The sequence below is a fragment of the Camelus bactrianus genome, chromosome 3, assembly GCF_048773025.1.
Source record: "Camelus bactrianus isolate YW-2024 breed Bactrian camel chromosome 3, ASM4877302v1, whole genome shotgun sequence".
Taxonomy (NCBI): domain Eukaryota; kingdom Metazoa; phylum Chordata; class Mammalia; order Artiodactyla; family Camelidae; genus Camelus; species Camelus bactrianus.
This window is the reverse complement of record NC_133541.1, coordinates 12,123,281-12,146,561: the sequence shown is the minus strand read 5'-3', so window position 1 is coordinate 12,146,561 and position 23,281 is coordinate 12,123,281. Positions and strand designations below refer to the sequence as shown.

Sequence of the window (23,281 nt, the reverse complement as noted above, 5' to 3'; positions counted from 1 at the left end):
CTCCTTCATTAAAAACAGGAAGCATTTTCAAGGGTTTTTCAAGGAGCCTTCTCCAAATAAAAGTGGGGTTTTACAAACACCACCCTTGTTGGAAGAGTTTTCATCAGGGACTAGTGGACCTATGTTTGGGAAATGACTGCCCCCCCCAGCCCCACCCCCTTTTCTCCTCCAAAGCGGGTGCTTCAGACGGCGTCTGGCCCAGCAGCGCTGACTTACAGACTTAGACCCAGCTGGCGCTTGGAGACTGCCGCTGGGGACCAAGAACCCTGCCTGTGCTCTTCTGTGCAGTTTGATTATTCCCACTTTAAAGGTTAGGAGGGTGACCAGTTGTCCTGGTTTGCCCTCGACCAAGGTATTTCCTAGGGTTCTAAAACTGGGAACCTCCCAGGCAAACCAGGACAAATCGGTCCCACCTGAATATGAAGGCAAGAGAGAAGAGATGATCCCCATTTACTCCTGTCCATCCCACCCCCTTTTCTCCCTGAAATGACTTAATCAAAGCCACTGGCTCCTCTTTTCACTGGTCTCTCAATGCTTTGTCTTAACAAAGTTCCTTCACCAAATAACACCTGGCTGCTTGTAGGACTCCTGGCCAATTAAGAACGGAAAGCTCAAATACTAATTTTATTCTTAAAATTTTTTTTGTACAACTCAGAACTGATGAGTGGGATAGTCAAGCCTTAAGTGTTTTAATTTACTGGCACTGGCCTTTCATTATCAAACATTCAATTGAAATTTTGTCACCAATTCAGCGAAGAACGGATATAGAAAGAGGCTGGGCAGGAAGTCCTTTGCTGTGTTTTGGGATGTGAACTTCTTTTTAATTCCCAAGGCCCCGGCTGGCTGTATATTCTGGTGACGTTCTTCTCGAGAATCTCGTCCCTGGGCCAAGGACCTCAATTTCCTTCCAAGTTGCTGCTGTAATTTATGGATTAAAAACTTTCCTCTTGCGGGACGTTGCTCAGTGTGCTGTGTACAAGTGCTCTGTGTTGTTTACCATGCAAGACTAACAAATGTTAGTCTGGCGTGTCTACTTCACTGGAAGAAATGGGACCAAGGCAGCGAGACTCAAGGCCCGTCTGACTCACCGTTGCCACTGACTTTGTTCTCGTCCTCACCCCTTCTCCCAACCCCCCCACCCCTAATGATTTACTTCAGGATATCCAGGCTGGGGGTGCGTTGTGTCATTTCCAGGTAACTTTCCACCCTTACGTTTGTCATTTTTAAAACTCGGCACTGACGGGAGAGAAGTAAGATTTCATTTTTGTGTTTTTGACGCTAATGAACTGACCGTCGGAAGCTTACGCAGTAAGAGCAGAAGAGCACTCTTCACCCCCGTGTGCACTGCTCCGACTGGAGTGATCGTCTGCAGCGCCAGGGATCTTGTGAAAATGCCGATTCTGATTCAGCAGGACTGAGATGAGGCCTGACATTCTGCATTTCTTCCTTTTTTTAGGCTGGAATGTATTTTATTTAGTTCTTGATTTCTTATAGCTATGCATGGGCGGAAACACTGGGCCATGGATGAAGGAATGAAAAGTCACAAAGTAAAGAGAAAACTTGAGATCAGTCCTCTCTTTGTCTACAGGGTTCCTTTCATTACTCTGTCTCCATAGGTTTACATGCTTTCCGGCAGCAGTGAATTGCAGGTCTCGAGCAGGATGCCATCCTAAATTCTTTTCCACCATATGGATGTTTACATTGGCCACTGTGCATAAACATGCATTCCACAGGTTAAAACCAACAGGCTGGTCTTGACTTTTGGCTGTAAGAAGGAAAGAATGGCTGGAATTAATAACCCAGGCAGGAAATATTCTGCCTCCTTAACCAGCTCTGCGGTGATGCTGCTGCTGCTGCTCGAAGGACCACATTTTGAGCCGAGTCATGGGCAGATCAAGACAGATGCCCAGGACTGAGGGAGCCAGGAGGAAGTCAGCCATCAAATCCTTCCTGAGACCCCCCGCAGAATTAAACACCTATAGTCATGCTGTAGACCACGGATTCTACAGCTTGTGAGCTTCTGCTTCTTCACTTATTAATGGGATTAATTTCACGTGGTTATGAGGATTAAATAAAAGTAACATTTGAACTTCTTCCCTACTTTCAGGGGTCCACACTTCCTGTCTTTCACTGTGCTTTTAAAAAAATTTGTCCTGGTGATTTTCCCAAGTCCACACAGAGAAATGACATTATTGATTTAATAAATAAATAGTGTAATATTCCCTTATGTAAACGTGACTTATTCAGTTGCTCCTATATGAGTGATCCTTTTGTGTGTGTGTGTATGGCCATGTCTGTAGGTGGTTTTTTTAATTTTAAAAATTATTTGTTTATTTTATTGAAGCATAGTCAGTTTACAATGTTGAATCAATTTCTAGGGTACAGCATAATGTTTCAGTCATCCATGTATATACATATATTCCTTTTCATTATAGGTTACTACAAGATATTGAATATAGTTCCCTGTGCTATACAGTAGAAACTTGTTGTTTATCTATTTCATATATAGTAGTTAGTATCTGCAAATCTCAAACTCCCAATTTATCCCTTCCGACCCCTTTCCCGCTTGGTAACCATAAGTTTGTTCTCTGTGTCTGTGAATCTATTTCTGTTCTGTAGAAAATTCATTTGTGTCTTTTTTTCAGATTCCATGTATAAGTGATACCATATGGTATTTTTCTTTCTCTTTCTGGCTTACTTCACTTAGAATGACCATCCCAGGTCCATCCATGTTGCAGCAAATGGCATTATTTTATTCTTTTTTATGGCTGAATAGTATTCTATTGTATAAACATACCACAGCTTCTTTATACAGTCATCTGTCAATGGACACTTAGGTTGTTTCCATGTCTTGGCTATTGTATATAGTGCTGCTGTGAACACTGAGGTGCATGTGTCTTTTCCAATTAGAGTTCCCTCCAGATATATGCCTAAGAGTGGGATTGCTGGATCGTATGATAAGTCTAGTTTTAGTTTTTTAAAGGAATCTGCATATTATTTTCCATAGTGGCTGCACCAATTACATTCCCACCAGCAGTGTAGGAGGGCTCCCTTTTCTCCACAGCCTCTCCAGCAACTATTGTTTGTGGACTTTTGAATGATGGCCACTCTGACTGGTGTGAGGTGATACCTCATTGTAGTTTTGATTTGCACTTTTCTGATAATTAGTGATATTGAACATTTTTTCATGTGCCTATTGGCCATTTATATGTCTTCATTGGAGAATTACTTATTTAGGTCTTCTGCCCATTTTTGGATTGAGTTGTTTGTTTTTTTGCTATTAAGTTGTATGAGCTGTTTGTATATTCTGGAATTGTCAGTTGCATCATTTACAAATATTTTCAAAGATTGCTTTTTTGTTTTGTTTATGGTTTCCTTTGCTGTGCAAAAGCTTTTAAGTTTAATTAGGTCCCACTTGTTTATTTTTGCTTTTATTTCTATTGCCTGGGTATATTGCCCTTGGAGAACATTGCTAAGATTTATGTCGGAGAATGTTTTGCTTATGTTTTCTTCTAGGAGGTTTATAGTGTCTTGTCATATGTTTAAGTCTTTAAGCCATTTGGAGTTTAGCTTTGTATATGGTGTGAGGAGGTGTTCTAACTTCACTGATTTACATGCAGCCATCCAGTTTTCCCAGCACCACTTGCAGAAGAGACTGTCTTTTTTCCATTGTACGAGTGATCCTTCAGTTTGGTTTCAGTCCATCTTTGGAGGTTTTCTGAATGCCCTGAACGTGAGCATTTTCAATGCTCATAAGGTGACGGTGGAGACCTGGATGTTCATGCTCATGGGACATTCTCAGGGACTCTTGAGTGTTTTCCTGGGGTTCAGGGTCACACAAGTTCATGCTAACCCAGTCAGCTGGCCTAAACCATACATTTCCTGAGAGGACGTTAATGAGAAAGAAATTTAGGGAAAAATGTTCTGAAAGGAACAGTGATACCACTGTCTACATAACAAGCCTATGGCTCCAGCCCTCTGTGTCCTCTCTCACTTACCGCTCTGCCTTCTTTTCTTAACAGGAGCGTTTTAGTCCCTCTGACTTCAACATTCTGATGATTCTCTGACCTATGGGTCCAGCCCAGGCCTTTCTCATATGTACCAGCTATTCACTGGGGGGATGAATTCCAGGGTCTTTCCCTAAGCAATCATGGTCTCTTTGAATTCTGGCACAACCTAGAAAAACCAAAGGCAAACTAGGATGCCTGCCTGGGTTGTCCCTCCTTGTCAATCCCAGAGTCCTGCGTCCTGGAGTCTCGTCAGAGGTCCTGATAGTCAGTCCCGTAGGTGCTCCTCCGGCTTCCTCGGTCCTCTTCACGGGTGCTTTGGTGCATCTTGGTCCTCTGCACTTCCATATGAATTTTAGAGTAGGCTTGTCAATCAATTTCGACAGAAACACCTGCTAGGGCTGTGATTGGGACTGCATTAAATCTACAGGTGAACTTAAGGAGAACTGACCTCTTTACAACATTAAGCCATCCAATCTATGAACGTGGTATTTCCCTCCACAAATTAGTATTTTTTACATTTTTCAACAACATTTCGTTGTTTTCAGGGAAGAGATTTTGGGCAGCTTCTGCCAGATTTTCCCTAGGTATTTTATTTTAAAACATATTAGAAATGGGTCCCTCCTTGCCCCCACCCCACTGCCCCTGTCCTGGCCTCGCCCTGACCTAGCAGGGGAAGAGGTAAGCCAGGTGGGGGGAGGGGCAGCCCCCATGGAACAAGGGGAGGGACTCCAGCTACTGAAGCAGAGGGGAGTGTATTCTTGGGGTGTCCCTGGTCCCAGCAGCTTTGTCTGTGGAATGTTCGTGGTTCCAGAGAAGCCTGTCTTAGTGGTCTGTGGAGGGAGAGGGCTGGTCACCCTAAAACAAGAGTCCTGGGCCAGCTCTGCCACTGGCTGGCTCTGAGAGGACAAGACTTTTAAAAAATGTTTTATTTTGAAATAATTATAAGCTTACAGAAAGTTGCAAAGGTAGTACAGGGAGGTCCCCCTGTAACCAAGCAGGACCCTACTGTCACTGGTGACCACATGGTGTTTGTAAATGCTTAACTGTTTAGTAGTTTAGATGGCTTTTCTCCTGCTCTTGCCGACCAGGGTGAGGCTGGAGAGGAAGGGAGGGGCTTGGGTGGCCCGCCTGACCCCTGCAGGGTGCTGCGTACAGGGATCATGGGCAGTGCCCTGCCTTTGCCCCCGACACCTTAGAAATGGCAGTTGGACTTCTGTTTTCTGTATGTTGTTGTTCATAACTTGCCCCAACTGCACACACACGCTGTTGTTTTTAGTTCCTTGTGGTCTGTGGTGATTTGTTAAAGGCCACAGGCAACTAACACAGTGTTAACAGAAGCATGGGATCAACTGAGGTTGCCTGGGAAGGAGCCTGTGTCACCAGAGAAGGTGGTTCCCAACTGACCCCTGACAATTCCCACAGGTGGGAGGTGGCCTCAAAGAAAAATGGGGTAGGTCAGAGGGGTAGGGGTGAGTGAATTTAACACCTGCAGAGCTGTAATGCCTGCTTTCATTTATATTTCCTATTTCACCCACTTGGCCATAAAATTGAGAAGGAAAATAAAGGAACACTGACATCTTCTCACCTCTGGGGAGCCTGCTGGAACAAACCCTGGCTTGACAGAGCTTAGCACTGGTCGGGAATTTCCATGTTTGCAAAACAGTGATGCTTTGCATCTTTTCTCTTTTGGCGTGAGCATTTTAGATAAACATGGAAACCAGGTTATTACCATATCTTAACGACATAGCAGTGTCAGCAGTTCTCAGATTATTATTATTTTTTTCAATGGAGGTACTGGGGATTGAACCCAGGACCTCGTGTGCGCTAAGCATGTGCTTTACCACTGAGCTATTACCCCCCCCCCCAGGCTATGTCTCTTAAATCTGTTTCTCTGTCATTTGTTCTGACTTGTTCTTTCCTGTATAAGCACATTCACATGAGGTTAACTTAGTCATCAAGAAACCGAGGGATAGGGTAAAACCGAGTGAAAGAGGTTTTTTTTTAACCTTCAAAAATGTAGCAGAGATGGGGGTTTTCTATCAGCAGTGATTCAGGTCTCCACTTTTCTTGGCCTTTCACAAGAGGTTTTGCCTTGTAAACCCTCTAACTTTCATATTCTATGGGAGGAGGAAGGAGGAAGGTGCTCCAGTAAACTCAGCAGTCCCGAAAAAGGGGCCTCAGAAGCGGGGTGGCCAGAGGATGAGTGCCACAGAGTGAAAGAGAAACCTCTGTAAAAGCTTTGACTTGTAAATAAGAAATGGCCAACGAGGCAGGAGACCTCTGAGGAAGCAAATGTTCTGCTGCCTTAAATGACACCAGAATCGTTCCCTCCGCTCGCGACCTTGCTGTTGCCAGAGCAACCTGACGCCTGGACCCAACCGGAGGCGAGTCTGGAAACCCTGCTGAGCTGCAAGGCCTGGCACGGTGCTCTTTTCTGCTCCCCCAGAACTTCTGTCGGACATTTCATTGCATGCAGCCTTCTAGAAGTTACTCGAGTCAATAATCTTCCCTCCTCTCCCCCACAGATCCTTCCAGAGAGCAGAGCTTCCCACACGCTCCCTGCAGGCCCCCAGTCCTGCCACGTGACCAGTGCTGCCTGTCCAGACCACTGGCTCTCAGGAGCCCGGCCGTGACCTACTGTTTCTCATCAGTTATCCCTTCCTGGACATTCCGCCTGGTTACAGGGGAACAGGAGGAGAATACGAGTGTTGGTAGTTAAGTAAGGCCTCAGTAAGAAATGAGTCAATGAGAAACGAATCAAGAAAAGGTGTAAGATAGTAAACTGTGCAATGAACTTAAATTCTGACCATTACTGGTTGTGAAGTTCTCCCTTTTATAACTGATAAAATTGGTCACTTTGGAAACTAAGATGATGCAGTTGCTTTTGTACCTGTCAGGAAACCCACATCACACAATCCTAAAATGAGCAAATAAACAGAGAAGCATTGGCACTGGACTTCTGCTTCTGGGAAGCTGGGGTAGACAGACTTTTCCTATTTCTCCAACTAAGGAAAATCCTGAGTCCACATAAAACGAACTTAAAATGACTCTGCAAGGTGAAGAGAAGAAAGCAGACCAGTGAGAAAGCTCAGGGCTGAGGAACCCCAAGGTGGTAGTTCTCTGGATTTCTTTTTGCTTTGTACATCTCAGCCTCAGAGCTGAAGAAGTGCACAATTTGGAAATGCCAACAACAGAGGTCCAGACAAAACCCGGCTCTCTCTAGACAGAGGACCAGGAAAGGGTCAGCCTTGTCAGACAGAAACTTTTAGGCAATAACTTCCCTACTCTAGCCGGACAGGACAGAAAACATGGTGGCCTGCACCCCCACCCCACCAGCAAAGACTGAGTGGGGAGCCTAGATTTCCCACCCCAGCCAGGTTGTAATGGGGAACCCCACCCTCTGGCCAAGATGGTGTTAGAGAAGGTCAAATGGGGAGCTGGGACTTTCATCCCTGAAGGGCAGTAACAAGACTCCCCGCCCCCCTGCTACCCGTGGGGATCACGTGGGGAGCCTACACTTCCGTTTTCACTTCCACCAAGCAATCACAAGACCCCTTCCCTCCCCGCTGGGGTGATGTCAGAGGAGGCCTAGTGGAACTCAGAACGTTTTCACCATTAGTGAAGCAGCATCCAGCCCTCTTCCCCTGCTGGAATGGTGTTAGAGGAAGCCAGTGAAATCAGGTTTAAACGAGATTCAGAATTCATAACCTAATAATATCTAAAATGTCCCCATTTCAAATGTAGATCATTCATCGTACCAACTAGGAAAATCTCAACTTGCATCAAAAAGATACACAATAGACACCAATAATGAGATGACAGGAATGTTAGGATAATCTGGCAAAAGTTTTGAAGCAGTTGTGATAAAAATCTGTCAAGGAACAATTATGAACATGCTTGAAAGAAAGGAAAAGATCAAAAGTCTTAGCAAAGAAATAAAAGATATAAAGACAAACAGAATCAAATTTTAGAACACAGAAATACAACAACCGAAATAAACTCACTGTATGGGTTCGACAGCAGACTGGAGTGGAGAGAGGACATGCTTGGTGTACCTGCTGATAGGAAAACAGAAGTTACCCAATCTGAACAATGATGAGAAAGTAGCTTGGGAGGGGCGGGGGGAAGAGCAGTGCCTCAGAGACCTGTGGAGCCAAAAAAACCCCAAAAAAACCCCCCCCAAAACGGCTAATACTCACATCACTGGAGTCTTTGAGGGAGAAAAAGAGAAGGCAGGGCTCTACACGTACTTGGAAAAATGACTGAAAATTTGGCAAAAGATACAATACCTACAGATTCAGGAATCTGAGTGAATCTCAGAATAAACACAAAGAAATTCACACTAAGACACATCATTGGCAAACTTCTGAAAATTAAAAACAAAGAAAAAATCTTGAAAGTGGGAGAAAAATATCTTAATTATAAGAGGAAAAAATGACAGTAGATTTCTTACCAGAAATCATGAAGTCCTGAATGAAGCAGCATTGCACATTTTCCAAGTGCAGAAAGAAAAAAAATCTGTCAACCCAGAATTCTATATCCAGGGGAAATGTCAGGAATGAAAGGGTAAAAACAGGCATTATCAGATGAAGGAAAACCAAGAGAATTTGTTGCCAGCAGAACTACCCTAATGGAATGGCTAAAGCTAGTTCTCTGAATAGAAAGGAAAGGGTAAAGAAACGTTGGAATATTAGGAAGGAAGAACAATGGAAAGAGTAAAAATATATGTAAGTAGAATACATTTTAGTTTTTTAAATTATGTTTGATGGTTGAAACTAAGTTATAACATCATGTGATGTGGTTCTAAATGTCTGTACAGGAAATATTTAAAACAATTATAAACTAGAGAGGGTAATGAGACATAAAGAGACGTAAGTTTTCTATATTTTACAAACACTGGTAAAGTGATGACACCAGTAGACTGTGATGAGTTATGTATGTATAATGCAATTCCTAGAGCAACCACTAAAGCTATACAGAGAGATATATTCAAAATCAGGATGGATAAATCAAAATGAAATTCTAAAAGTGCTCAAGCAACCCACAGGAAGGCAGGCAAAAGAAAACGGAAAAGTGGGAAGCAGAGAGAACAATAAACCAAAAAATAAAAGTGCAGGCTTAAGCCTCAACCCTACCAATAATTACATTAAATGTAAATAATCCAAATACACCAATTAACAGACAGAGATGGGCACAGTGGATTAAAAAACATGATCCAACTAGACGTTGTCTGTAAGAAATCTACTCATATATAATGATACAGATATGGTAACAGGTAAAGGATAGGAAAAGATGCTAACATTAATTTTAAAAAAGTAGGAGTAACTACATTAGTATCAGATAAAGTAGATATTGCAGCAAAGAAAACTGCTAGAGAGAAGAATGGTATATCACACAGTGATATAAGGGTTAACCCACCAAGGAGACATAGTTCTCCCAAGTGTGTGTGCATCAAAGAACAGAGCTGCAAATTATATGTAGCAAAAACTGAAAGAAGTGAAAAAAGAAACAGAAAAATCCGTAATTATAGTTGCAGTCTTCAACATTCTTCTAACAATAATTGATTGAATAACTAGAGAGAACATAGATCAATTTGAAAAGCACAACCTATCATAGTTCACTATCTATGAAGTAGGTCATTTGAATAACTAACAATTCGGGAAAGCAAATTCATAATGTAAAAATTTCACATAAAAAATCTCTAGGCCACATGGTTCCACTAGAGAAGTCTCCCAAACATTTAAAGAATTAACATCAATTTTACCCAATCTCTTCTAGAAAACAGAAGAGGAGATAACACTTCTTAATTCATTTTTTGAAGCTAGCAGTACCTATACCAAAATCAAAAGTACATACACAAAAAAGGAAATTACAACCACTATCCCTTATGAATATAGATATAAAAATCCTTAACAAAGTATTACCAAATACAATTCAGAAACATAGAAAGAATTATACACCACGACCTCATGGGGTTCACTCCAAGGATGCAAGGTTGGCTTGATATTCAAACATCAATCCATATAATGCATCATTCTAATAGGCTAAAGAAGAAAAATTACATGATCTATTGACATAGAAAACACATTCGGCAACATTCAACCCCCATTCATGGTAAAAACTCAGAAAAACAGGAACAGAGAACATCCTCAGCTTGGTAAAGAGTGTAAAAGTCTACGGCTTACACTGCACTTAGTGGTGAAGGATGGAACGCTTTCCCACTTAAGACCAGGAACAAGACAAGGATGTCTGCTCTCACCACTTGTATTCACCATAATATGGGAAGTTGTAACTAGTGCAATAAGAAAAGAAAAAGAAATAGGAAGTATACAAATTGGAACAGAAGAAATAAAACTGTCCTTTATTTGCAGATGACACAGTCATGTAGAGAATCCCAAGGAACCTATAAAAACACCTAGAACTAGGGAGTTTAGCAAATATGTAAAACAAATGATAAAATTAAAAAATCAATTGTATTTCTGTATAGCAGTAATGAATTCATGGACAATAAAATTAAAAATAGAATATTTATAGTTGCTTAAAAGAGAAATACTTAGGTATAATTCTAACAAGACACATGCAAGAACTTTTAAAACAACAAAATACTGATGACAGAAATTAAAGGAAATCTAAATAAAAGGCGAGCCACGTATTTGTGGATTGGAGGACTCAACATAGTAAAGACTTCTCAAACTGATATACAGATTTAATGCAATTTCTATAAAACTTACAGCAAGATATTTTGTAGCTACAGACAAGACTCTTCTCAAATTTATCTGGAAAGGCAAAGGAGAATAGCTAAACTAATTTTGAAAAAGAGAATAAAGGCAGGGGGAGCAGTACAGTCTATCTGATATCAAGACTCATTGTACACCAACAGCAATCCACACTGTGTGGTATCAATCGAGGGGGAGAAAATTAGATCAATGGAATAGAAACGAGAACCCAGACATAGACCCACATAAACAGGCCCAATTGATTTCTGACAAAATCAAAAAAGGGTACCTTTTCAACAAGTCATGCTGGATTAATTGGCCATCCATCTGCAAAACAAAAAGAAGAAAACAAGCAAACTAAAAATAACAAAAAACCCCTCAACCTATATTTTATAACTTTTTCAAAAATTAACTCCAAATGGATCAGGGATTTATATGTATAATGTAAAACTTAAAAATGTTTAGGAAAAAACTAAGGAGAAAAAGCTTCAATCCAGGTAAAGAGTTCTTAGACTCAACAACAAGAAGCTTGGTCCAGAAAAGAACTGATCAACAGGAATTCATCAAAATTAAAACCTTTTTCCTCTATGAAAGCTCCTGTTAGGAAGATAGAAAGACAAACTGTAAATTAGGGGAAATATCTGTAAACCACTTCTCTGACAAAGGACTAGCACCTGGAATATATAAGGAACTCTCAAAGCTCAACAGTCAAAAGTGCAAAACTCCAGTAGAAAATGGGCAAAGGATCTGAAGAGACTTTTCACTCAAGAGGAGAAGCAGATGGCAATTAAGCACAGGGAAAGTGTTCAACATCACTAGCCACTAGGGAAATGCAAATCAAAACCACGTAACACATCACTATACACTTGTCAGAACGCCCCGTGCCAAAAAAAAAAAAAAAAAAAAGAAGTTAGTGACACCACCAAACACTGGAGATGTGAAGAAACTGGATTTCTCATACATTGTTGGTGTGAATGTAAAATGGTAGTCTGGAAAACAGTTTAGCAAACCATTAAAAAATGAAATATGCACCTACCATACGATCAGGAAATTGTCTGACATTTATGCCAGAGACATGAAGATGAATGTTCCCCCCAAAATCTGTACACAAATGTCCAGAGAAGCTTTATTTGTAACAGCCAAAAGCTGGGAAAGATTCAGGCGTCCGCCAGTGGGTGGCAGGGAGGGACTGACTGGGGGGGGCAGGGCGGACTTTCTCGGGGATGATGGAAATGTTGGATTGTTTTGCTTTGGATGGCAATCACAGATACAAATATACCTATAGAAATGTATTAAGCTATATAATCATGGTTTGTGTATCTTATTTTTTTTTTAAGTTAAACCACACATGTACACACAGAGCAATCTATCAGTCCCACGAATTCTGTCTCTACAGTTGTCTGAAAAGTGTACAGTTGAAAGCACCTTTCTTTCCAGTGGTCTAAGATGGCCTAATATCCTTTAGATATGACTTGCTATAAGATGATGCTCATAATTTATGTTGCTAAAATACTGGTGATCTTTTTTCTGTTAGAGCTAAAGAGAATGCTCGGATTTAAAAAAAATACATAAATAGTAACATGCAAAATAATATTTTGCTATTTGAGAAATCTGGGTTGTGATCGCGACAGGCCACTTTTCACCTGCGAGATGCTTTGCTGACTCACAAGCATCCTTACATCATTCAGCAAGTGTCCAATTAAAACCAGCAGACCCTTGCCTCCCCTGTTGCTCAAGTTAGAACCGACCCCGCGTTTCCATCTTTTCAGAGCCCACTGAGCACTGATGTCCCTGGGATCCAGGAGGAAGCACTCACCTCAGGGAGCACGAGCTTCCCGTGCCTGGACCCAGGGTCTTGGCCCAAATGTCGTCCTCTCACACTGAACTTCGGGATTTCAGCAAACAGATGAAAAGTAAAACCTTTATGGTGTGCTGAGCAAAGTAAGTCACCATCCCAGGGGTAGTGAATTCAAAACAAGAAAGCAAAAAGGAATCAAAACAAGAGGGATGCCAGGGGTCACCAGGGGAGAGGACCTGCTGTCAGAAGCAGGCAGTAGCCACCACGGTTGGCGGGGAGGGGTCTTCCCAGGTGTGGGTCCTTGGATTTGTTCCCAACGCAGGTGATTGAACCTAAGCGCTTCACTTTCTTCAGTCCATCTGGACCACGTTATTCATGCTTCTCTGTGGCCAGGATGCTACAGCTTTCCCCTTGGCTCTGAATCTATGCTCATCAAGAACAGGGGGTCCCTTAGTCACTCTAGCCAGGACAGGTGCAGCCCCACTGTGCAGTCAGCTGACATTCTGGTTTATACGCCATGTCTTCTGAGTCGGGGCTGTGACCCAGTCTGCAGGACCTTGCCTGGCTCCTGTTTCGGACCACACACAGTGAATTCCCCATCCAGAATATTCTCTTCCCACCTCCCGCCCCAACCCACCAGAGGCCTCTGTCCGTCCGTCTCTTCCCGCAGCGATCTCTTTTCCATTCAATAGTGACCCATTTAAATAAAAGGCCTAAGACGAAAATCAGGCAAATATGTTTAATTTTTTAAAATAACTGATGGCAAAATAAAATATTTACATCACATCATACTGTGTAAACACGGAAGGTCTCTGTACAAAGAAATATACATGCAAAATAACGTAAAAATGGAACTGAAATAATAAATGAAACAACACACAAATAAAAGTTGTGAGGTTACGAATACACATCCAGTTCTGAATCCAATTTCTTTTAAAAAGTTTCTGTACAATTTTACAAGAAACAAACAAAAACCCAACGAAAGAATAAATAAAATACATTGGAAGCTGCAAAGCTTAACTAAGCCAGTTGATGGTGTCTGGCTGGCTTGGGAAAGCGGGCTGGTCTTTTTTTTTTTTTTTTTCTTAAAGTGGATTTCACACAACAAAGATAAAAAGACATCCAGAAAAATTCAAGCGTGCCCAGAAACCCAGCATCTTTTGTGGAAGGCCTCCCACACCAGCGTGAACTCTGCCACAGACGTCAACGCCGGCCTCAAGGCGGCTAGTGCTTAATTGGCATTTATTTCTTACCAAAAGCTCAAAATCCAGCCAATTTTTTTTTTTGTACAGAAAGTTGAATGTCAAAAAGTCTAAAAAGTAGGAAATGTCCAGACTGATTTTGGGAAAAAAAATAATACTTTGGCATTCTGAATAATAGCATAATAAAATTTAAAACATTACCCTATTATCCAGTTTTATATTCAGAGTATGAAATCACTTTTTACAGTCCTCAAAACTGACAAATTCCACGAAGAGTTAAGTCTCCTTGAACTGATGGCACAGGGCTACGACCCCCCACCCCACCCAACCCCCGACACACGCACAAAACCATAAAGCTCACCGTACGAAGTATGTGCTTTTCTATATATTTATTACAGGTACAACAGAGGTCTTCATAAATAGTTGCATAAAATGTTAAAGCCACAACATTGCACATGATATGAAATAAAACCAAAAAAAACCCCAATGAGTGCATTTACAGTATTTTCATCTGACTGTATACTGCTCAACAATCTGATTGACGGCTTGGGGGTGGGCCGTGGGGGCAGGGGGCAGCGGAGCAGGACCCACCCTGATATCCTCGGTGGTGGATGGGTAGACCCCACTGACCCCCAGAGGAAGCCCCAGCCGGCGGGCGGGGAGCGGGAGGGAAGGCAGGTGGGGAGAGGACAGACCGAAGGCAGGACCAGTCTTATATACAAGTAAGGCCTACATTTCATCAGAGCAAAACGATTCATTCTATTTTTATGCAAAAGTTTGAGGTTGAATGCACGTTTCAGAAGCCTAGTCTGGCGTCCCGGCGAGAGGCACATAGACCAGGCAGCTGGAAAAGCTCAGAGCCAGGTGGACCCTGAGCTCTGGACGAGGCCGCGGGGATGGCCGCCGCTGGGGGTGGGGGTGTCCTTCCCCAGAGGGGTCCAGTATCTCTGTTTTGTTCGTTAACACCAGTGGTTGAACATAGGCATTTTGCTTCCTTGAATAAATCTTGGAAAATGTTAAATTTGCAAAATTCGATTCCTGTTCATTTAAAAAAGTTTCTTTTTTATCTTTTTTTTTTTTTTTTTTTTTTTTTGCAGAAACCTGAATAAAAGACTGTGACACAGCAATGCTGTCTCCAATCTCGCAGAATGTGCGAGAAAGGCCTCCACCCCAGCACAGCTTGCAGCCCGAGTCCCGAGCACAGCTCACAGTTTCACACGATGCACGGACGGCAGCTGATCAGGTCTGTTGGTTTGTGGTTCTCGTTGCAATTCAAATTAACAGCTGATTGGCAGGTGAAAGAGAATGAGAAAGAACTTCAGGATAGGTCAAACTCTAGGCAAGAGCCTGCTCTGTAAGAAGTTTTTAATGCTTCGGATAGGTCGAACATCGTTCTGGTGTTTGCGCCGCTCAATGAAGGAGGTCAGTCTGGACGTGTCCAGGACACTTGCGCCTTTGCTGTGGCCGTGGCCATGGCCCGCCTGCAGCCACTGCTCCTGGAGGGCCAGCGCAGCCGAGGGACGCTTGGCGGGGTCCTCGTGGAGGAGGAAGCACACGAAGTCCTTGGCTCTCTGGCTCACTCCTTGGAAGTAGTCATCTGGGAAACTAAAGTCAAGCCGGCAAATGTTCAGGCAGGTCTCTTCCACGCTGTCGTCCAGGAAGGGGGACACGCCACTCAGAAGCACGTAGGCCAGCACTCCAACGCTCCACGTGTCCGAGGTCAGGGAGACCGGGTTCCCGAGGATGATTTCGGGGGCAGCAAACTCGGGGTTCCCCAGTAACTGGTGGATGTGGTAGGTCGTGTTGAGTTGGACAGCATCTCCAAAGTCAGCCAGCTTGATGGTTGGCTTGGCTAGACTCTGATCCACCAGGATGTTTTCGGGCTAGGAGACAGGACAAGACAACTGTCATTTCCGTCAGCCCCTATCTTAGGCTGAAGCGGGATGCTCACCAGGAATGTATGATGTCGATGGGGGCCAGCCGTTTACGTGCAAAACAGGAGGAAGCCCACGGGAGGACAAAGCGCCAACACCGAGGGGAGAGGCTGCCTGACTCAGCCGGGTCGGCCCCTCTCTGGAGCACGCGGCTGCTGTGTTAACCGAGCAGGTGGGCGAAGCCAGTGCTCCCTCCCTACTAGCAGCAGCAGCGGCAACGTGCCCCTTCCTGTCTCAGTCACGCTGCTCCAGCCGCACACCAACCCAGCAAGATTCACAGGAACTTTCTGAAGTCGCAAGAAATGTCTGAGGACCTCAAATGTTTATCTGGTACTTTATTGCTTATTTATATGTCACTGAGAGCAAACTTAAAAACAGAGATCAGAAATCAGTGCCCCCATCGCCCACCCCTCGTGTTTGTCCCCAGTCCCTGGGGGCTCCTGGCCTGGATTCAGAAGACAGACTGAGAGTGGGCCTCAGGTACCACGTGGCCTCACTGGGTTCAGACGTGTGGCCCTCCCGTCCCTGCGACTCCACTAACCTTTAGGTCCAGGTGTGCTATCCTGCAGTTGTGAAGGTATCGGATGGCTTCCAGAACCTCACCCAGATACGCCCTGATCTTCCCTTCTGTGAGGTTCCCCCACCGCACCACACAGTCCAGGAGCCGTCCCTGGTCAGCCCTGCAGAGGGAGGAACGTGCAAGATCTGCTTAGGTTTCGGTCAGTCACTCAGAGCCCTGCCTGCGACACACACATCACAGCTGGGCCCCACTGTCAATGTTCCGTCGGCACTTTGGGCTCACACCTCCACCTGAAGGCACGACAGGGCCAGGAGGGCAATTTCTTTTTAACCTCATCGTGGAGACAAGTGAGGAACAAGGCATCTGAACCCTTGGAGGGAACTGGGAGGCAGAGACTCAAACCCTTCCCTGTGGACGTGCAGACCACTTGGGCATGCTGCTTGGCAGTGCCTTGCACACAGCAGGTGGTCTGCAGGTACCTGCTGCAGGAGGGAATAACGCGAGCCCACCTCCCCCAGCCTTAGTCTCGTCATCTGGAAAATGGGCCATGTGGTCTGAATGAGGGAATGTAAATAGAGGCAGGCGATCCAAGTCCAAGACATTGGACTCAAAGTCTTCCTACTGTGACATTACTTTCGACATTTAAAAAATGCTTACATAATAGTGCTGTGAGCCAGGGACTAAATGCTTTCTATCCACTCACTTAATCCTCATGACAAGTCTGGAAGAAGAGAGTTGTCCTCATTTTACAGATGAGGAAACTGAGGCACAGAGAGGGTATATAACTTCCCCAAGACACCCAGCTCGGAGGTGAAGACTGGAATTGCAATGGTGTGCTCTGGCCCTGGCCTCTCTGAACATATCGGCCACTTGTATGGTAATGGCGAGCTGTCAATGGGAATTTGGTTGTGAGTAATTTGTTGTGAAAAGAAATCCTATTTACAGTATGATGAGACCAAATCATCTAGTTTTCCAGTGAAAAGAAATAACAGCTAAATGCACTGAAAATTTAAAGCAGACCGAAGTCTTGTAGAAGTCTGCCCAGCACGCTAGGACTCTGTTAAAATTCCCTGAGTAAGATAAGCAGTAGCTGTCAGTCATCAAGCTTCCAGAGCCAGAAAGCCCCTTCCCAGGTCTCTGCCTGGACATCATCTCAGCCCCACAGCAACCTTCCAAAGTGGTTGGGATTCCACAGGAGCGAGGCTGAAAACGAGCCCAGGTCCCCTGACCTCACAACTGGTGGCGCTGGGCAGGACCCATCTGCCCCCCGCCCTCTCACAGGTTTGCTAGGCCAGAGAGAGGCCGGAACAGGCCCATGAAGGCTGTAGGGTAGAGGCACTTACAAATTCTTTAAGGATATGACAGACAGAAAATCTGTCTTGAGGGAGGCCCTGCAATCAGGGAGCCGCTGCCACCATGAACGTGCCCCGAGCGGCCGGTCCTCCTGCTCAGCCTCCTCTCCCTACAACAACGTGTCAAGAACTACGAAACGGCGCTAGAGGTTTCACTTGAGCCAATGGAAATGAAATTGTAAACCCAAGTAAATAAACGTATGCAATGACTGCCCTGAAAGGGAGGAAAAGGAATTTAAACAAAGCTAAGTGCCGAGATGGTCCAGAGAGACCGGGATGTTCTAAGGGCAGTCCCCACCCCAGCGTGACTGATTCTCTGGGCCAGTGACTCTCCGTTGCGAGGCCACCCTGTGCCCTGAGGAACGTCTAGCTGTGATAACCAAAAAGCCTGCAGATGTTTGCCAAGTGTCCCCTGGGGGGCAAAACTGCTCTGGGTCATACGCGTCATACTCTTTATCTTTAAACGACAGAGCGTTTACTGAGGTAGCACACAGGGCCCAGTGAGGACCTTGGGGACCAGCGGGGCTGCTCTGGTCAGAGCCACCCCCAGGAGACCGTTCTTTAGGTGAGGTGCACCTCATCTCCCCATTGTAACCACCTTTTGGGGGCCAGGAGCTCTGAGGGCCAGGATGGGCCCCAGGGCTGGGCTGGAGGCCCCAGGCAGGTCTCAGCCAGGGTGGCCCAGCCCCGCGGGACTCTGGGAACTAGGTGGAGTCTCCAGGGAGGCTGAGACCCCAAGGGAGCCTGGGTGGCGGGCGTTCTGTTGCTTGGCCTGTGCCTCCGTGTGGGCAGCTTGTACAGAGGCCTTGCTTCCTGGCACCATCACCGGGAAGCCCTATGGCCGTGGTCTCAGAGTGGACACGTGTCTCAGAAGTCCTGTGAATCCTGAGTCCCACTTTGTCTCCTTCTTCGAGAGTAACCAACAGGGCCACCTGAGGCTGAGGCCGGGGCAGGGAGAGGAGGGGCAGCGGGCGGGCACGCACATTTCCAAAACCAGGACGTAGCTGGTGGGGGTCTCGAAGGTGTCGAGGAGGCTGACGAGCAGCGGGTGCTGCAGGCTCTGCAGGACCCCGAGCTCGCGGGTGACCTGGTCACGTTTCATCAACTTCTTGTTCACAAACTTTGTGGCCACTGATCGCTTGGTTCCCTTCTGATCGCATTTCTTGACGACAGAGAACCTGCCCCTGGAAAGCAGGTGGAGAAGACAGCTTTCAGAGGACTCTGCCTGTGCCACCAGGAAAAGACTCTGTTACCCTGAATGGACCAGATGTGGGGCGGCCTCCTCTGGCAGGTGAGCCTGCTCTCCCGGCCACGCGCGGAGGGGCTGCGGCCCACGATGGCCTCGAGGGAGCCAGCCTGCGACTCCGCCTCTCCCCCTCCTGGAAGCAGACTCCCCCGTGTAAGGGCAGGCCACGTGACTCCCTCTGACCTCTGAACGTGGCAGGAGGGACGCCATGAGACTTACCAGGCAGCTTCCACTTTGCTCTCGTGGAAAACCTTCCTCACCACGTGAAGCAGCTTGGAATGGATGGTCACCCCACGCCCTCCCCAACTTTGGACAGGAGTATCTCTTGCCATCCCTGCTCTGTCCTGCCGTTGTAGGATATGTGTGTAGGGCTGGTAACTCATCTCTAGTGTGTGGTCTCAGGAGCTGCACCCAATGAACCCCCCCCCCCAGGAAGACTCAGCTGTGCCTGGACCAGATCCAGGACCGCGGATCTGAGCCCGCTGCCACCACAGGATGAGATCTGGGGGCTGGGGAATGTGAGGAAAGACGTAAATCTGTGGCCAGGGGCAGACTGTGCTGGGCCGAGGATGGGCACTCTACTTTGCCCCCCTCCCTCAGACAGGCCGAGTCTCTTCCTCTTGCCTGGAGTCGGGGCTGGCAGGTGGCCCGGTCTGCCCACAGAATACGGAGAAGGCGCGATTGTTCATTTCTGAAGTGGGGCCCTGAGAGGCCTCACAGCTTCTGCTCTCCTGGGATGCTCCAGCCATCACACGAGGAAGCCCGGGGTGAAAGTCTATGTGGAGAGAGGCCCAGGACCCAGGCGAGGCCAGACGTGTGGGTGCGGGTGGGAGTGCCTGCTGACCAAGTCCAGGAGGGACCAACAGAATTGAAAAGAATGCTGGCCAGGCCAGTCACACGGTGCACGAAGTGATACATCCCTGTGGCTCCGACTGCAGGGTGAGCCTTGTGTGGCCAGACGGCTGGCAGACAGGTGGGGCTGATGCAGCAGGTGTGCGCATGGACCCCGGCAGCCAGGAGCCCAGGAATGGCCACCAGAACCTGCGAGCCTGCTGCTGGGGGGTTTCTTGGAAAGCTTTTCAAAAGGGACAAGCTCGGGTGTCATGCTTCTGACGCCCCTGCCACACAGGAAACGCTGCAGGGTGGATGAGGGCCACGTGAGGTGGACATGGAGCTGTGGCAGACCCTGGGTGACAGAGGGCACCGCAGAGCTGCCGCCCGCGCCCTGGCTGCTGTCTGGAGAGAGACAGCCCTACTCTGTTGAAGCCCCCTCTTAGGGTACACTCTAGATCGCCAGGTGCAGCTGAAACCTGCAGGACACATTCAGCATCTCCCAGCTGGGTTTCAGAGAATGACGTCCCATAAGAAGGGGTCTGAGCGCCCCTTCCCTGGGTTCTCCAAAGGCTGGGGCGCAGCTGGCGCCACCCTAGATGCAGAGCGGGCGTCAGTTCACCCCATCAATGGTCGGGTCAGGGCAGTAAGTGTCGGTTCTCTCTTGGAACCTGGACTGGAAATGTCTTCCTTATTCCTCAACGTTTAATATCGAAAGGTGATTACAAGTTACACTTCAGAGGTCACACGCCTAACTTGCAACTGCCGGCAAAATACACCCTGTAACTTTCTCTGGGTGTTCCACAGAGCTGCGTCTCTCACTCTGCGACCTCAGGAGGGGCTGCGGGTTTCCGTCCTACCTGCCAAGCTCAGCCACTTCGCTGTAGAAGCAGTCGAAGTTGTCTTTCCAGGTCACCGTGATGCCATCACTCCCTGGACCTGCAAGAAGAGCGGCACCTCCCTGAGCCTGGTTCTCGGGCCCCTCTCGGGGGTGGGGACTAGAGCCCTGTGCTGCCCAACGCGGCAGCCGCTCGGGGTCGCTGAGCATCTGAACTGTGGTTCACGGAACGAAGGGTAAAATCCATGCCGTGTGCTGGGACTCAGTATGAGAAACAGATGGATTTGTGCGACAGAAATAAACACACCCTCGCGTTTCTACAAGACAGCATATTCCTAGGAAGAGTCTTGTCTCCCTAAACTTCCTTGCTTTCACTACTGCTTTATTTTTAAGAAATCAACTATATAATTTTTGTGACATCTTTTAAAATTAGAACATGGATGATTATCTGTGGTCAAATTCAAGTTTTCTTCCTTTCTTGTACCATGATCCAAAACCCAGAACCCTTTGACTTAATGAGGTTAAAATACACTGGAGTAAGATACAAAGATAGAAGTTCTAAGACAACTGTGTTCACTGTCTACACACAGGGTGTCCCTGGACTCAGTTCACCTTTAGTTCTTTTATTTCTTTCTTTTCCTTAGCTTTTAAAAAATTATTTTACTTCATTTATTTAATTTAGTTCTTTAATTTTCACTCTTGGAAGCAGCTTCCTATACCCAGTGTAGCTGGCGGGCCCACCAGCATCCCTGATGGCACAGAGGGCCTTCTGCAAAATCGAAGCTGAAAATCAGCCTGGATGTGTGGTTCAGAGCATCTGCACACGTCAAGTGCAACCATAGGAAATTCTAAATGGCCTAAGATATGGCTCTGCCTCCAGAAGCTCAGGGTTCAGCTGAGGAGAGAGAACAGGCTTTGCTGGGCACGGGGAGAGCAAGGGCTTTCGTCCCACTGAGGTCACCTCACGCTCATGGGAGGGATCGGAGGACTGCAGGGCTGTCAGGGTCTAGCACGGGCACAGAGCCTGCACGGGCCTTACCCACACTCCCTCCTTTCCTTCCTTTTGGTTCTCTTCTACATGAGTCTGACTTAGAATAGTTCCTCTTAGAGCCAAAGTGGCAAATGAATAATCAGACAAAGGAAAAGCTGCGGACGAGAACGCGTTTTGAGTGCTAAGAGCACAGGATGCCCCTTGCTGCTCCTCGCGGCCGGCACCAGAGGCTCCCGGGCTCAGCGGCCGTGGGTAGAGGCCTTTGCCGAGCTCCTTGCCTGCCCAGGGGTCACCCGCCTGGGCATCCCAGAGGCTGGTCTGCCCCTTGCAGCCCACAAGTGATGTGTCACGTACTTTTGGTCACGTCGAGTGTGTGCGTGTGGCGGGGATGGGGGGTGTCTCACCTAGAACCCTCAGACTCGCCGAAGACGAGGCTGACCCCATGTCGTTCACAGCAATGCACGTGTAGATGCCGTCGTCCTCGGTGGTCACACCGACGATCTTCAGAGCGGCCTCTCCCAAGTCACTGCCGCACAGGAGGGCACACAGGTTCAGGGCGGCTCAGCTCTCCCCGCCGCCAGCCCCCCTCTCTCCCTCGGGGACACAGGAAACCAGGAGCTCAGGTGCTGACGGGCAGTTTCAAGTAGGATTTCAATCCCAGCTGCCCACCCAGGTGTGACACATTCCCTCACGAGGGGGGCATCCCAGGGCCAAAGGTGACCAAGGGAGTCGACTGTCAGTCCCAGTGAAATGAGGTCACGTTCACTGTCCTGAAGGGCCCCCTCACCTGTAGGAGATGCTGTAGTGGTCATCGTTGTTCAGGGTGCTGTGTTCAGGGCCCTTCCAGGTGATCGAGGCCTTGGGGCGGCCACAGACCCGACATCTAAGAACAACGGTCTCCCCTGTCTCACACGTGACCTCACTCAAGGGAATGACGAATTCTGGGGGAACTGCACCGGAAAGGAGTCAGTCACGCCGGTCACCCGGCTCCCCTCCCGTGCCCACCAGTGCTTCCCCAACAGACGTGTGTGGCCTAAGATGCTGTCCAAGCCCAGAGCTCCACAGAAAACCCATGTCCACAGGCTACACCCAAGTGTCCTGAAACCCCACAGACCTGCCCCCTAAAAGACTAGCAGCAAAAGAGCAGAACTCACCGTCATATATGTAGTTGGGATTGAGAAGCTGAAATGGAAGGAGCACACAGCTATTAACCAGAGTCATAAGCTATCTTGAGATACATTAGTTTTATTCCAGGGCTGCAACTATGGTGGAAAGATGAGAGGAAAGACAACTTGGCCTGCCTGGTATCTCACTGCCTTTGAATGCACCCGAAAGCTTCGTGTCACACAAATGGAGGAGAGTTTTTTCTTTCCTACCCATAAACACGAAAATGCTGCTTAAACTCGGAGATGTCCTTTATTTTCATCCTACGAGCTGAGTCCTGCGGATCCCTGGATCCCCTCCTTCCGGCAGAATGGCCGGTGTCCTGACCCAGGGTCCTTGGATTCCCTTTAGGAAATATTTTTTCTCCAAACAGGACCCGAACAGGTTTAAGGCACTCTGGTTACAGGAGTAAAGCTGGCTGAAGCTCCTGCCGAGGGAACTTGCTGCAGCTGGTGACCCTGTGTCTCAGCATCTCGTCACCTCCCCTGTGGTCTGAGCCCCGTGCTCTGCCTGCCTCTGGGGATCTAGTCTCTGCTTCCTCTGGGAACCTAGCGGCGGTCCTTGTCAGCCACGCATGCGCCCAGTGAGGTGTACACTTGTATACCTGGTTCCTCGGAACACCGGTGCATACCTGGGCCACACCATCCCCCTACAAAGGCCCTCGGGTCTACTCGCAGGG

The 23,281-nt window shown here is 46.9% G+C and overlaps 1 protein-coding gene across 2 annotated transcripts in view; it reads right to left on the bottom strand.

Annotated features, from left to right (window-relative positions):
- Positions 1 to 13,249: 13,249 nt before the first annotated feature.
- TRIO (trio Rho guanine nucleotide exchange factor) overlaps positions 13,250 to 23,281 on the bottom strand; it is a 332,063-nt gene continuing 322,031 nt past the window's right edge. For both annotated transcript variants that reach the window (XM_074356326.1, XM_074356319.1), the window contains exons 51-57: positions 22,593 to 22,620; positions 22,226 to 22,388; positions 21,843 to 21,964; positions 20,470 to 20,548; positions 18,516 to 18,716; positions 16,202 to 16,340; positions 13,250 to 15,609 (exon numbers count right to left, since the gene is read on the bottom strand). In XM_074356326.1, the coding sequence (XP_074212427.1) occupies positions 15,055 to 15,609; positions 16,202 to 16,340; positions 18,516 to 18,716; positions 20,470 to 20,548; positions 21,843 to 21,964; positions 22,226 to 22,388; positions 22,593 to 22,620 (1,287 nt within the window). In that variant the 3' untranslated portion in view covers positions 13,250 to 15,054. The remainder of the gene's footprint in view (positions 15,610 to 16,201; positions 16,341 to 18,515; positions 18,717 to 20,469; positions 20,549 to 21,842; positions 21,965 to 22,225; positions 22,389 to 22,592; positions 22,621 to 23,281) is intronic.